We start from the raw sequence: 15,756 nt of genomic DNA, 5'->3' as shown, positions 1-15,756 counted from the left end.
CAATAACTCAGAAGTTTATGAATAAATAAATGGTCAATAAATTATATAGAACCCTGGGACCTGTGGAAAAAAACTGAGAAATCTATTGGAACTAATATAGAAAAATATTATAAGAAAAAATTTATGGAAGAGTGTATATATATATATATATATATATATACGTGTGATAAGAAACCATTCATATAAAAAAAGACATATTGCTCACATACACAAACTATATATATGTTCAGGGGATAGAAATGTCTAGAAAGACAAACAACATATTGCCGAAATTAAAAAAAAAAAAAAAAAACAAAACTTCTGAAAGAGGACCTGGTCCGCATTTCCATTACATAAGATTTAATATAGATACAAATTAATCTAAACTTTTTCTTTTGATATAAGTCCAATCAAATCTCATTTCAAAGAAATAAATTCCATGAATAAGGACGAGAGTGTTAATGCATCCTTCTCCAAATCACTTAGTTTCAAGTATTCTTAAAAAATGCCCCAAAAAGTTCATTTGGCTGCAGGATATAATCCAAGAAAAGCAAAAAGAGTCAGGAAGCCTCCTTTATGGTTAGGGATGAAAATCAGTGACAGACTATTTTGACATATTCAGAGTGCCCAATTTTCTCATTAGTGTCAAGTGCTTCAATTTTTATTAAAATATTAAAAATGTTAAAAACTCTTAAAAGCTATGGTCAAAACTTTTGCTATAGTATAGCAAAAACCAAAACTCAATCTCAATAAGGAATTATACAAAACCCTGAACACTGCTAACTCTTTCAATATATGTGACTTTTCATCATACACACATAAAATATCTCTGGAAAGATACAGGAAATGAACAACATTATTGCCAATGGAGAGGGAAAGTAGGTGCCCACAGGACATTTTTATGTTTTGTAATTTTGAATCATGTAAAGATATTACCTATTTAAAACTAAGGAAAAAAATTTCAATCAGTTATAAACTTTTGTTAAACAAAAATTTAGCCACAATAACAAGGAAAATAAGCAATTGGTATAGGACCAACTTCTACTCAATATGGCAAAGACACCATAATTAGCAATGCTGTGATCGACCACACTTCTTTAGGTTGGTTCTATTTATTTACTCTGATCCATTTCACCTAAAAGAGATTCATTGTGAGCATAAAGAAAAAACCATACTCTAGCTCATGTGTTTGGTATCCTCTCCCTCTTTCATTCCTATCTTTAAGGTGGCAGACATCTTAAAGTAAAATCGCATTCTAATTTTTGTCTCTCTTTGAACATTGCTTACATATACTTGAAACCCAAAGCTGTAAAAACAATCCTACCCAAAGGACATTTTGAAAAATTTTAAGGTATGTAAGATGAAAAGATGTAACACAAATTTATCCTACTACTTGAAATAAACTTTAACTGCAAGAAAAAAAGAATGTATTTATAATTGAATAATTCCAAAAATAACTGAGAAACTTGTATTCTTGAGGAAATAGTTCACTTAAAACAAAAATCCATGACAAAGAAACTCTTCCTACTTCTTCTTCTTCTTTTTTTTTTTTTAAGATTTATTTATTTACTTATTCATGAGAGACACAGAGAGAGAGAGAGAGGCAGAAACACAGGCAGAGGGAGAAGAAGGCTCCTTGCAAGGAGCCTGAAGCAGAACTCAATTCTGGATCCCAGGATCACGCCCTGAGCTGAAGGCAGACGCTTAACCACTGAGCCGCCCAGGCGTCCCTCTTCCTACTTCTTTAATAGTATTTAAGTAGAATAAAATATTAATAGATGACTTAGGATTGAAGAGATAATGATTTAGCATTAAAATGATTATTCTTTATTTATTCTTTACCAAGTTAATTGTGTGTTTTAGGGATTAGTAACTTTATTTTTTCTTTAAGTAGACTCCATGCCCAGCACGGGGCTCAAACTCATGACCTGGAGATCAAGACCAGAGATAAGATCAAGGGTATAGCCACCAAGGCACTCTAGGGAATAATAACTTTTATCCGTTAAGATAATCTATAAAGGGCGATCCCTGGGTGGCTCAGCGGTTTAGCACCTGCCTTATGCCCAGGGCACAATCCTGAAGTCCCGGGATCAAGTCCCGTGTCGGGCTCCTGCATGGAGCCTGCTTCTCCCTCTGCCTGTGTCTCTGCCTCTCTCTCTATCTCTCTCTGTCTCTCATGAATAAATAAATAAAATCTTAAAAAAAAAAGTATCTATAAAATATTTTATGACAAGTTAAATCTGCTATTAGTTATAATTAATATCCAAAAATAATGTTTGGAGTAATTAAAATACATCTAATAGATACAAATATTTTAAGAGAGAATAATTTATATAATATTTATCACCATTATTAGTAATGATGGTTTATAGTCTTAAAAAAAATCATTTTCTTTAAGCTCTCATAGCACTTTACATATTCTTAGACTAACAAGCACTCAAGATCATCTAGAGCATGTAATACCTCCAAACAGGCAATTCACTTGTTCTTCAGAAATCACAAAATTAGATTTCTTAAGCCAGGCAGTCAAGATCATCTGGTCTAAACTCCTCACAAAAAAAAAAAAAAAAAAAAAAAAAAAAAAAAAAAAAAGAAAAGGAAGAAGAAGAAGAGGAGGAAGATGAGGATGAGAAGGAAGAGAAACAAATAAGCTTGGAGAATTTAAGTGATTTGCCCAAGGATATCCAGCAGAACCAAAGTGAGAATCTTTACAGGACTTGGTAAAATAGTTCAGAAAATAATACTAAATTTCACTTTAACAGATGGGAAATTGAGGCAAATGTTTGCTAATTGTATTAATCAGTGATTTGATGGCTATACTGAAAACGTAGATGTTCTGTCTAATGTTCCACAGCATTAGTTCTTCTTAAACAACTAAGTGTAGCCTTTGTCACTCATTAGACCTCCATTTAGATATAGGATTATAGGATATCTTCTATAAACATTTTTTCCTATAGTAAGTTTATAGTAAGTTCTACTTTCAAATAGCAATGCTGGCCTATAAAATGCTAAGTAGGGTCACTAAATCTTTTTATATGAACCTAACTAGAATGTACTCATATTCCTAATACCTATGTTAGTTGTATATCATAGGGAGTACTCCTCAACTTTGGAATTTACTGATCATTTATCCTATGATATACCTCTTCTAGAAATGAAAGGCCAAGGAGCTGGAGACTTATTTACCTGATTTATATATTACTCTTTCTCCCATTCCAAATTCAGCTTTGCTGCAAATACATGTGAAGGAAATTCTACAGATGACAATTATTTCTTCTATCTTAACAAATGTATCAAAGTTTTAATACTGAAATTAACATGTCATGATGAAAAGAGAAAGAATCTATCATCTTCACAAATGGTTTGAAAAACACAAACACCAAATCAAAACACCTCTGACATGTTAGCCAACACAAAGTCAAAATTAAAGGCAAACATGAGAAAAAAAGTTTTATAATTAAATTAAACTGTCGAATAGTTAACAATGCAAATTCTTCTTACTGAAAAGTAATATTAAGAAGACAACTGTGGTAAAAGAAATCAAGCCATAAGTACTTTAGCTGAATCTAGCTAGCTACAGAGATGAGAACAAGTATGAAATACTAAAACTCTGCCTTCTGGTCGAAAGACCAATAATTGGGGAAAATAGCTTAGAGTAATAAAAAAACACCACAGCAGGGTCTAAAAGAGTATAGGAGTTGGTCAATTTCAGTTATTAAATGGTGCTATTAAATAAATAAATAAATAAATAATGCTATTAGTAATTTTTGACCAAAAGGTTTAGCAACAAATGTGTGAAGACACAAATAACATGAAAATTCCTTTTCAGAGAAATGAGATTAAGTAGTTTCCAAAGGCAGTTTTTAAAATAATATATTTCTTTTAGATTTTAAGTAATGCTAATGCATTTTAATACAAACTTTCTTACAATGGGTTTACATCATATACCTATAATCATATCAAATACTAAAAATAAACATGGGCCCAATAAACAAAGATGCTATGCAGAGAAAGAAAACACATAAAGGAATAATCTTTATTTCAATATACAATGATTCCCATTACTGTAGTAACGAGATGTGAAAGATCAGGAATATATGAATTAGGGGATTTGCTAAATGTTTTCTATTTACAGAGTAGTTAAAATGATTCTGCATGCCAAACAGGGAGGATTTTCAAAAACTTCTGGAATTAATGGACCATTTTAAATTTAATTTTTTATTTTCAAGAAGAAATTTTAAGTAGCCTATTTAAGGATACTAAGCAAGTCCAAAAGTTTTAAACAGATTATTCAAATTTATTCAATTATTAAAAAGTTAGACAAGCTACGTATCAATCCACAACCTCTAAATATGATATTCAGTGTTCTTTTTACTAGAAATATCTATAAATAGGGATGCCTGGGTGGCTCAGTGGTTGAGCTCTATCTGCCTTTGGCTCAGGGCAGGATCCCGGAGTCCCAAGATTGAGTCCCACATCGGGCTTCCTGCATGGAGCCCGCCTCCTCTGCCTATGTCTCTGCCTCTCTCTCTGTATCTCTCATGAATAAATAAATAAAATCTTTAAAAAATATATCTATAAATAATTTTAATTTAAAATATTTTTAAAACTAGAAAAAGTGACATTTTAAATAACTAAGTTTAAAATTAGAACATGCACATAATTTGAGGATCTACCTGAAAACACTCAAGTATACCAACAGTTCTAGCTGAGAATTTTTTTTAAAATCAATAAGAAAATTTCTACATTTCCCTTAAAACAAGTCATCAATTATACCTACTATACATTCAGAATGAAAAGTCGTAAAAGTTTTCAGGTTCATCTCAGGCAACAATACAAGAAACCAAATTGTTGCATTAAGAGTTTTTTAAACCATAAATAGTATCCTGATTCTGGTACAAGATATTTTAAAGAATGAGAAACAACAGTTTTTAAGCTCCTTTTTACAAACTATAATATCAAAACCTTTAACTGTGACAAAAGTTAGGCTCTCAAATCTAACAGAGCATAGGGGTTGGTTCAGACTGTGTTCCAAAGGTTGACTTGTACATCCTTATTTAAAACTGAAGGTCAAAATCGTTCCAAAAAAAATGAAGGTCCTCAGCCAGCCCACACACACAAAAATTTCATTTAACTTAAACAACTAGCTAATGTAAGTATCAGAACCACACCAATGGGATGCCAGGGACAGAATAGGAGTGGAGAGTGTGCAAAGCAATGGAGAAAATTAGTACAGCCTGAAACAGACAGAGAAGGTGAGAGCAAAGAATGGAGGACAAGAAAGATGCTACTCTGCTACTGTCTTGTAAGGTTCAGCCAGTAAAAATTATCAGTCACTTTTTCTCAGGATTGAGATTGATCTGCCTGCTTTACTCACTTCTTATTTTTTATTATGTCTTGTTTATCCCACTCTTGCTTACAAAGTAAAGCCTGAAATCACAAAGTTTATTTATAGGTTTTATTTTATTATTTTTTAAACATTTTATTTATTTATTCATAGAGACACAGAGAGAGAGAGATGCAGAGACACAGGCAGAGGGAGAAGCAGGCTTCATGCAGGGAGCCCGATGCGGGACTCGATTCAGGGTCTCTGGGATCACCACCTGGACTGAAGGTGGCGCCAAACCCACTGAGCCACCAGGGCTGCCCCTATTTATAGGTTTTAAATACCAAACTTACTATCTTTTCTCATACTTGCCACATTTCATATAAAGAATGGGTACTGCTTTTTATTAATGAGGAAAAGAACTAATATGAAAACTGAAATGTGTCTCCACAGATGGCAAAAGCATGGAAAAGGCAATATATTTTTAAAGTAAAAATCAATATATGAAGTTATTGAAAAGAAAAAAGCTATGCATATAGTTATTAAATCTAACAGTATAACAGTGAAAAATGAAAAGTTAAAAAAGTTCAATAAGTGAATAATTATGGTTCATTAACTTAATGGAAGAGCTAGAAATATAGAGACTATATAGCAATATGGAATAGATTATGACAGAACACAATGGAAAAAATAGAAAACTATATTACATTATGGTTATAATTACACATAAATATGAATGCAAAGGTAGATTGCAAAATAGAATAAACAATTATATTAGATTAACAATATTACCCTTCTACTTAAGATATATATTTATCTGAGCCACTTTTTAATTGTACATTTTGAATGTAAAATAGTATGATAAATTCAAATCTTTTGATTCTTCTGAGGAATTCTAATCATACTCTGTATAATTCCAGACCAACAAAAATAAAACACTTAAAAATATTTCATAATAGATTTTTAATTCCATCAAAATCAGTAAGGTTTTCTATATATTATGGTTTCTCTTTTTACTATAGAATATTTTCAGAATAATTCTCAACAGATTAAGAAAATGAAAAAAAAAAAAAGAAAATGACTTTGCATTGGAAAATGGAAGGAAGAGGGAAGTCAGATAAGAATTTAGAGGATAAGAGTATTAAATTTGCATATAGCTTTTTTGTTATACCCTATTTCTTTATTTTAAGTGATGAAATATTTCAATTCTTAATTTTTATGGATGACCCAAAGCAAGTCTAAAAAAGGAAAGAAGGCAGAAAATTGGTATCTACTTAACATATCACTCTGAATACTTTTCAAGCAAAAAATGAATACCTTTCAGAAATTCTGACCTAATGGGGAAGATCCTGATTGATGAAAATGAATCTTATTGTTATCCTTATAATATGTATTATCAGTAGAAATAGTGATAAATAAAGAGCATAATCATACTATACATTTATGGTAACCAATAATTACTTTCCAATAATGTTCTCAGTTATCTATGTGGGAATGTCTATTACTTGAAATGGTTTAAAAGGCAGTATTTCCACATGTTTTTCTAAATAATGTATCAGTTCTCTACAACATTTATAGCTGTCTATGTCTCACACAGATTTTTAAGAAATATATAAGGAAATTTGGAGAAAACTCTAGAAAGCAGTTTAAAGTACCCTCACAATATAAAAATTAGCCAAAGCACACATTTCATCAAGAAGTATGAATTTTTAAACTATTTACAATTCCCCACAGTTGTAAAGATTATTACACATACGAACCTGCCATCTAATTTGAAACTTTGAAAAGCCAAAATAGAAAACACTAGAAGAACAGAGAAAGAATAGAATGCTGTAATAATGTTTTTAGGAAGAGGACAGTAGCTTTGTTTTTAAATGTCAAACTAACTAAAGAAACAAAAGAAATCAAAGTGATTTATAGGTTATTCTATTCTGTAAACATATCATTTAAATTATGATATGTCTACAAAGAGCAGTTTAAAAAGTTCAGGAATGTCAAATGGGATTGGGGTGAGTGGAAGAAATGAACTAACAGTTTTACCTAGTAAAGAAACAGTGTGCCCTATTAAAAACTAAGTACTTTCAAATATATTTAAGAAAACCAATAACTACAACTATAAATAACTTTTTTTAAGTTATTTTATACAAAGTATGTAAACTATTGATCTCCTTTAGAAATATTTTCTAAATGTGAAAAATAAATGAAGAAATATCAACATTCACATAAAAAAATAAAAAATAAAAATATCTTACTAAATCAGCTCCTGCTTGAAGTAAAACATCTGCAACATCCGTATGTCCATTTTCGCAAGCATAGGTTAAGGCTGTGTCTCCTGTTGCTGTTGTAGCATGAACATTAGCACCTAGTAAGCAAAAAACAAAATAAAACAAATATTTACTTTATGAACTGTAAAGTTTTGTTAAATAGTCCAATTTCACAATTTGATGAAATTGATGAATTCAAAGTTTGAAAATATTATAGGATATTTTAAGTATCCTAACTTTCTTTTATGTCTTTAGGCACACAGAAAGGAACTGTACCAGGGGCTCCTGGGTGTCTCAATTGGTTAAGCATCTGCCTTTGGCTCAGGTCATGATCCAAGGGTCCTGGGATTGAGCCCTGCGTTTGGCTCATCGCTCACCGGGGGAATCTGTTTCTCCCTCTGCCCTTTGCCCTGCACATGCAAGCTCTCTTGCTCTCTCTCCAGTAAATAAAATATTTTTAAAAAGAGTCAAAATACAACCTCAATAATATCATCCTCACTTCCTCTTACTAAGAGAGACTAAAAAAAAATAAATTCTCTCTTCCAGAAACCACAAACTATTCAGTGGAGAGAGAAGGTCAATGAGAAGGCTATGGTCACAAAGCAAACATTAATAACAATAAGAAAATGTCTTAAAAATGAGATTTTTAAAGATTTAGGAGCCTAGGAAGAGCAGTCAAATTGTGGAGCTGGCTTTCAACTTTTATAGTTATGAAAAAGTTAAGATTAATTGGCAAAGTTATGAAAACAATATAAAAAAGCCTTTTCCTAAAAGGCATTTTTAAAGCCACATACCGGCAGCCAATAAATATTTAACCAGTTCAAGGTGTCCCTCCTGTGAAGCCTCCATCAGAGGTGTGGAGCAGCCAAGTTCTATATCAGCCCCTGCCTTAATCAAGAAGTCTGCAACTTCAGAAAATCCTCCACAACAAGCCAAGGTCAGAGCAGTTTCTTGGGTTTCTTCTGTCTGGGCATTTATATTTGCTCCTGAGAGAAAAGCACAAAAATTGATAAACTAGCTGCAATAGATTTATGATAAAGATATTTTCTAAACTGTGTTAATCATCTCTCCCTACTTCTGAGATTCCTTCTAGGGTGATGATAATTTATTTTACCATCAATAAGTTGTAGTAAACTTCCCTGATACTCAACACAAGCCATCTAAAGAAAATTGATTTCTTTATTAAAGAAGTAAAACTAGGGGTGCCTGGGTGGCTCAGTTGGTTAAGCATCTGCCTTCGGCTCAGGTCATGATTCTGGGGTCCTAGGATCAAGTCCCACATTGGGCTCCCTGCTTGCTGTGGAGCCTGCTTCTCCCTTTTTTTCCCCTCTGCTGCTCCCCCTGCTTGTGCTTGGTCTCTCTCTCTCTCTCCCCGTCAAATGAATAAATAAAATCTTAAAAAAAAAAAAAAAAGAAGAAGAAGAAGAAGAAGAAGAAGAAGTAAAACTACTTTACCTTGTGCTAGGAGGAGTGCCACCATCTCTTCATGGCCTTCCCGAGCAGCTTCCATCAAGGGAGTATATCCTTCATCATTTACTTCTTCTAGATTTGCTCCCCTTTCAATAAGTAGAGCTGCCAATTCAACGTGTCCTCCACAGGCAGCTAGCGTTAACGGAGATTCGAATGAATCTGCAGGCATATTCACTTGAGCACCACTATCCAAAAGCAAACGTGCTACCTCTACATGTCCATCCTGCAGATTTTTAGAAGTAAGGCAAGAAGGAAGGAATTTATGTTGTTGTTTGAGTTTTTTTTTTTTTTTTTTTTTGAGATTTTTTAATTGGGAGAAAAGAGGTAAGAATTGAGGAAAGACAGAAAGGAAGAAAAGGAGATGCACCTTAGAGCCATACATATTACCATGTTCATCTGAGAAACTTGAGATATCTTATCAAAAATTCCATTAAAATTACCTTACCTCACTTTTAAACAAACCCAAAATTTTATATAAGAATCAGATTTGTGACATGCATTAACAATTCCAAACAATTTCAAATTTTCACATTCTTTGAAAAAGTTCAAAAACCATTAAATCCATAGACAATAATACTTAAAATAATTACTGTTTATACTACTGCCAAGTCAAATATAACTATACCCTCAAACCTAGGTGTCCTATTTAAGTGTAGAAACTGTATTAGATCTATTTAAGAAACAAAGACTTGACAAAAAAATAACAACAAATTCTATGAAGTCATTACCACTTGGGATTATGTCACCAAGGAAAACTCCTGTGGACCCATAGTACCCTATATTTTTCCTCAGCACTAGCTCGTTGCAATGAAAGAAAGATTTTTACAAAGATGTAAAAATAAATTATCTATTCATTTGTAAATAATATTACCATGGATCCATTTCATAGACAGTAAGGCAATTAATAAAACATTCTCTTGATAATTCATTCTATCCTTCTATTGCCATAAATATCTTTCTTTAGTTTCAAATTCTTTACTTCAAAATTTTATATAGGCCTTAACTCTTATAGCATATAAAGTCAAATGCTGTGCTGTCCTGTAATTCAAAAATGACCAAAATACTGCTAATGAAAGGTAAAGACTGAGTATAAAATAAGGTTTTATAAGGTTGGGCAATTCTCTTATTAAAGAATTAAAGAACCCTTAATTAAATATTAAATTTCAGTATCTATCAAGAGTTTCGTTATATTCAACTAAATTACTAGACCAGCTTTAATCACTTTTGACATATCAAAAACAAATGAACTGGCATTAAAATTACAGATTTATTCAAATAAAATAAAATTCTAGCTTTACTACTAAACGTTAATATTTCAAATACATGTAAAATAATGCATAATAAACTTAATACATAATTTGTTTAAAATATGTTTTATTTTACATGTAAGTTATTTGGTGTTTGAAATACATTTTTAATGGAAAGAAAACAAAAGTTATAAGTATTCACAGATCAGGGAACTACCATCATGCATTGCTCCTCTAGGCTCCCAGTTTTGTGTGAATTTACTTCAATTTCTTTCTTGATTGTGCTACCTTATCTTGAGTACATACATTAAGACAGAAGTTATAGTAAGCACTTTTTGCTTTAATAAAAAAGTATTAATTTTGTCAAAGGAGAAAAAAGAATGAAGTAAAAACAGAATAATCCAATCTTAAAGGTCTAAAAGAATCATTAGAATTTTTTAAAATTCTAAGACTTTAGTCAGTAGCTGATACTGGACTCATTCTATCATAAACTTTAAAATTAGGGAAAAATAGATAAAGCAACCGGCGGCACTGAATAGCAACCAATCTGAGGCTAAGCACCAAAAAAGGCAGCAAATATGATGAACCCTACATTCACTTTAGCTTTCGTTCTTCAGGCATCTTCTAAGCCATGGTCTAAGGAAACTGAGGCTAAACAGAGTGAAGATCTCTTTCAGCCAAGAAAACAAAGATCAGAATACAAAGTAGCCAAGACAGTTGGGACGTGAGGAGTATGGGCAAGATACCTGAGAAAAAGAAAATACAGAGGAATCTCAAAAATCTGTATAAAATTATCTTCAGATACTTGGGCAAATCCTGAGTTGAACACACCAAAAATGACATTCCTGAATGCCTAGCAGAGAATGACTGCTGGAAGGTTGAAGACCTCAATCAGAATAGAAAGACAAATGGTGAATATCCAGGCTTTCAAAGGCGATGGTAGAGAGCCATACCTAAGGAGTAGCCAAAGATCAAGGAGTAAGGAACTAGGAGTAGAAGAGTCAAGCTGAAATTAACCCTCAGAATAAATACTGGTAGTTTAACTGCCTGCTAGAACAAAACATAACAGTTTTACAAGAAGGACAGGATAATCAAGATCCTTGAAAAGGGATCATCTATAGCATATGGCTTACAAATAAAAATACCAGACACATTAAAAGGCAGGAAAATGTGCTGATTGTCAATATATACAATAACCAATAAAATTAGACCTAGAACTAAATCAAATACAAGAAATGGAAGAGAAGGACCACTGATGCTATATTAAAGAAAATAGGGATGCCGGGTGGCTCAGTGGTTGAGAGTGTCTGCCTTCACTCAGGGCGTGGATCCCAGGGTCTAGGGATCAAGTCCCACATTGGGCTCCCTGCTAAGAGCCTGCTTCTCCATCTGCCTATGCCTCTGCTTATTTTTCTGTGTCTCTCATGAATAAATAAATTAAAATCTTCTTTAAAAATTAAATAAATTAATAAAGGGGGAAAATGGAGAAAATTAATTAAAAAATTTTAACATAGAATCAGGAAATAAGAACATCATATCAACAATTACACTTAGCCATAAATGGTCTAACCACACCAATTAAAAAACAAAGACGGACAGAATGGATTACAAAACATGAACTAAAAAATATGTTGTCTGCAAAAAACTCACTTTAGTATAACAATATAGGCATATCAAACATATCAAAGATTGAAAGGAAAGGATCAAAACATTTATCAGGGAAACAATCGATGGAAAACTGATTAGTATCAGGAGCTATGTTAACAAAAGAGACTTCAGAACAAAGAAGATTACCAAAGAGAGAAACATCACATAATGATAAAAGGCTCAATCACAAAGAAGACATAGCAATTCTAAAAATGTATAGGTACCAAGCAACAGAGCTCCAGCATGTGGGAAAAAAAATGAAAAGCAACTAAAAGAACTACATAAATCCACAAGTACAACTGAAGATTTTAACACAAGTCCCTCAATAATTGTTAGAAAAACTAGACAGCAAATCAGAAAGAATGTAGAAGAACTCTACCATTAACCACCAGGATCTAACATTTACAGAACACCCTACCACAACCAGCAGAATAAAGATAGTTTCTTCAACAAACAGTGTTGGGAAAACTGGACTGCTATATACAAAAGAAGGAAAAAGGATCAGTTTCTTACACCATACATAAAAATAAACTCAATTGGGGAGCCTGGGTGGTTCACTCAGTTAAGTGTCTGCCTTCAGCTCAGGTCATGATCCCAGAGTCTTGGGAAACATGCATCAGGCTCCCTGCATCAGGTTCCCTGCTCAGTGGGGAGTCTGCTTCTCCCTCACCCTCTGCCCCTACCCCCGCTTATGTGTGCACACCCATACTCATGCTCTCTCTCAAATAAAAAAATAAATAAAATCCTTTTCTTAAAGATTGTATTTATTTATTTATTTGTTTGTTTATTTTAATAATAAATTTTCTATTGGTGTTCAATTTGCCAACATACAGAATAACACCCAGTGCTCATCCTGTCAAGTGTCCCCTCAGTGCCTGTCACCCATTCACCCCTACCCCCTGTCCTCCTCCCCTTCCACCACCCCTAGTTCGTTTCCCAGAGTTAGGAGTCTTTATGTTCTGTCTCCCTTTCTGATATTTCCTACCCATTTCTTCTCCCTTCCCTTCTATTCCCTTTCACTATTATTTATATTCCCCAAATGAATGAGAACATATAATGTTTGTCCTTCTCCGATTGACGCATTTCACTCAGCATAATACCCTCCAGTTCCATCCACATTGAAGCAAATGGTGGGTATTTGTCATTTCTAATGGCTGAGGAATATTCCATTGTATACATAGACCACATCTTCTTTATCCATTCATCTTTCGATGGACACCGAGGTTCCTTCCACAGTTTGGCTATTGTGGACATTGCTGCTAGAAACATCGGGGTGCAGGTGTCCCGGCGTTTCATTGCATCTGTATCTTTGGCATAAATCCCCAACAGTGCAATTGCTGGGTCGTAGGGCAGGTCTATTTTTAACTCTTTGAGGAACCTCCACACAGTTTTCCAGAGTGGCTGCACCAAGTCATATTCCCACCAACAGTGTAAGAGGGTTCCCTTTTCTCCACATCCTCTCCAACATTTGTGGTTTCCTGCCTTGTTAATTTTCCCCATTCTCACTGGTGTGAGGTGGTATCTCATTGTGGTTTTGATTTGTATTTCCCTGATGGCAAGTGATGCAGAGCATTTTCTCATGTGAGTGTTGGCCATGTCTATGTCTTCCTCTGTGAGATTTCTGTTCATGTCTTTTGCCAATTTCATGATTGGATTGTTTGTTTCTTTGCTGTTGAGTTTAATAAGTTCTTTATAGATCTTGGAAACTAGCCCTTTATCTGATACGTCATTTGCAAATATCTTCCCCATTCTGTAGGTTGTGTTTTAGTTTTGTTGACTGTATCCTTTGCTGTGCAAAAGCTTCTTATCTTGATGAAGTCCCAATAGTTCATTTTTGCTTTTGTTTCTTTTGCCTTCGTGGATGTATCTTGCAAGAAGTTACTGTGGCTGAGTTCAAAAAGGGTGTTGCCTGTGTTCACCTCTAGGATTTTGATGGAATCTTGTCTCACACTGAGATCTTTCATCCATTTTGAGTTTATCTTTGTGTATGGTGAAAGAGAGTGGTCTAGTTTCATTCTTCTGCATGTGGATGTCCAATTTTCCCAGCACCATTTATAGAAGAGACTGCCTTTTTTCCAGTGGATAGTCTTTCCTCCTTTGTCGAATATTAGTTGACCATAAAGTTGAGGGTCCACTTCTGGATTCTCTATTCTGTTCCATTGATCTATGTGTCTGCTTTTGTGCCAGTACCACACTGTCTTGATGATCACAGCTTCTACAACCTGAAATATGGCATTGTGATGCCCCCAGCTATGGTTTTCTTTTTTAAAATTCCCCTGGCTATTCAGGGTCTTTTCTGATTCCACACAAATCTTAAAATAATTTGTTCTAACTCTCTGAAGAAAGTCCATGGTATTTTGATAGGGATTTATTTATTTATTTGAGAGAGAGAGACAGCGCGTGAGCATGGGGGGGGGGGGGGAGGCAGACTCCCACTGAGTAGAATCGAATGTGAGGTTCAATCCTAGGACCCTGAGATCATGACCTGAACCAAAGGCAGATGACCAACCAAATGAACCACCCAGATGCCCCAAAAATAAATAAAATCTTTTTAAAATAATAAAATAAATAAACTCAGTGGATAAAAAAACCTAAATGTGAGACCTGACCATAAAAATCCTAGAAATCACAGGCAGTAATTTCTCTCATATTGGCCATACCAACATTTTTCTAGATATGTCTCCTGAGGTAAGGGAAATAAAAGCAAAAATAAACTACTGAGACTACCTCAAAATAAAAAGCTTTTGCATAGTTAAGGAAACAATCATCAAAATTAAAAGACAACCTACTGAATGGGAGAAGGTATCTGCAAGTGACATATCTGATAAAGTGGTAGTATCAAAATGTATTAAGAACTTACACAACTCACACCCAGAAAACAAATTCTCCAATTTAAAATGGGAAGAAGGGGGATGCCTGGGTGGCTCAGCGGTTGAATGGTTGAATGCCTGCCTTTGGTTCAGGGCCTGATCTCAGATTCCCATGATCGAGTCCTACATCAGGCTCTTTGCATGGAGCTGCTTCTCCTCCTTCTGCCTGTGTCTCTGCCTCTCTCTTCCTGTGTCTCTCATGAATAAATAAATAAACTATTTTAAAATTTTTAAATTAAAATTTTAAAATGGGAAGAAGACATGAATAGACATTTCTTCAAAGAAGACATACCAATGGCCAACAGATACATGAAACGATGCTCAACATTACTCATCATCAGGGAAATGCAAATCAAAACTACAATGAAATATCACCTCACAACAGTCAGAATGGCTAAAATCTACAACACAAGAAATGGCAAGTGTTGGCAAAGAGAAAAAGGAATGCTTGTGGTCAACTGGTAAGAATACAAACTGGTGCAGCTGCTGTGGAAAACAGTATGGAGGTTCACAAGTAATTAAAAATAGAACTACTGTACAATCCAGTAATTGTGCACTAGTGGGTATTTATCCAAAGAACACAGAAACACTAATTCAAAAGGATATATGTACCCCTATGTTTATTGCAGCATTATTTGTAATAGCCAAATTATGGAAGCAGCCCAAGTGTCCATCAATAAATAAATGGATATAAAAAATAATAATAATAAATAAATAGAGAGATAAAGAAGATGTGGTGTGTGTATATATATACACACATATATACATACACAATGGAACAGAATATTATTCAGCCATTAAAAAAGAATGAAATCTTGACATCTGCAACAACATGGAGTTTGAGTATAACGCTTAAGTTAAATAAGTCAGAAAAAGACCATATGACTGCATTCATATGCAGAACTTAAGAAACAAAACAAATGGGTCAGCCCAGGTGGTTCAGAGGTTTAGCA

At 33.7% G+C, this 15,756-nt stretch overlaps 1 protein-coding gene across 11 annotated transcripts in view; it reads right to left on the bottom strand.

Annotated features, from left to right (window-relative positions):
• ANKHD1 (ankyrin repeat and KH domain containing 1) overlaps positions 1-15,756 on the bottom strand; it is a 120,455-nt gene that overhangs the window by 60,697 nt on the left and 44,002 nt on the right. For 10 of the 11 annotated variants that reach the window (XM_026017469.2, XM_026017458.2, XM_072749785.1 and 7 more), the window contains exons 8-10: positions 9,025-9,262; positions 8,364-8,555; positions 7,558-7,667 (exon numbers count right to left, since the gene is read on the bottom strand). In XM_026017469.2, coding sequence (XP_025873254.1) covers positions 7,558-7,667; positions 8,364-8,555; positions 9,025-9,262 — 540 coding nt within the window. The remainder of the gene's footprint in view (positions 1-7,557; positions 7,668-8,363; positions 8,556-9,024; positions 9,263-15,756) is intronic. The other variant, XM_026017484.2, reaches the window with a different exon arrangement.

This window comes from Vulpes vulpes, chromosome 2 (genome assembly GCF_048418805.1).
Source record: "Vulpes vulpes isolate BD-2025 chromosome 2, VulVul3, whole genome shotgun sequence".
Classification (NCBI taxonomy): domain Eukaryota; kingdom Metazoa; phylum Chordata; class Mammalia; order Carnivora; family Canidae; genus Vulpes; species Vulpes vulpes.
The sequence above is the reverse complement of the archived record's forward strand: the minus strand, read 5'-3'. Positions and strand labels throughout refer to the sequence as shown.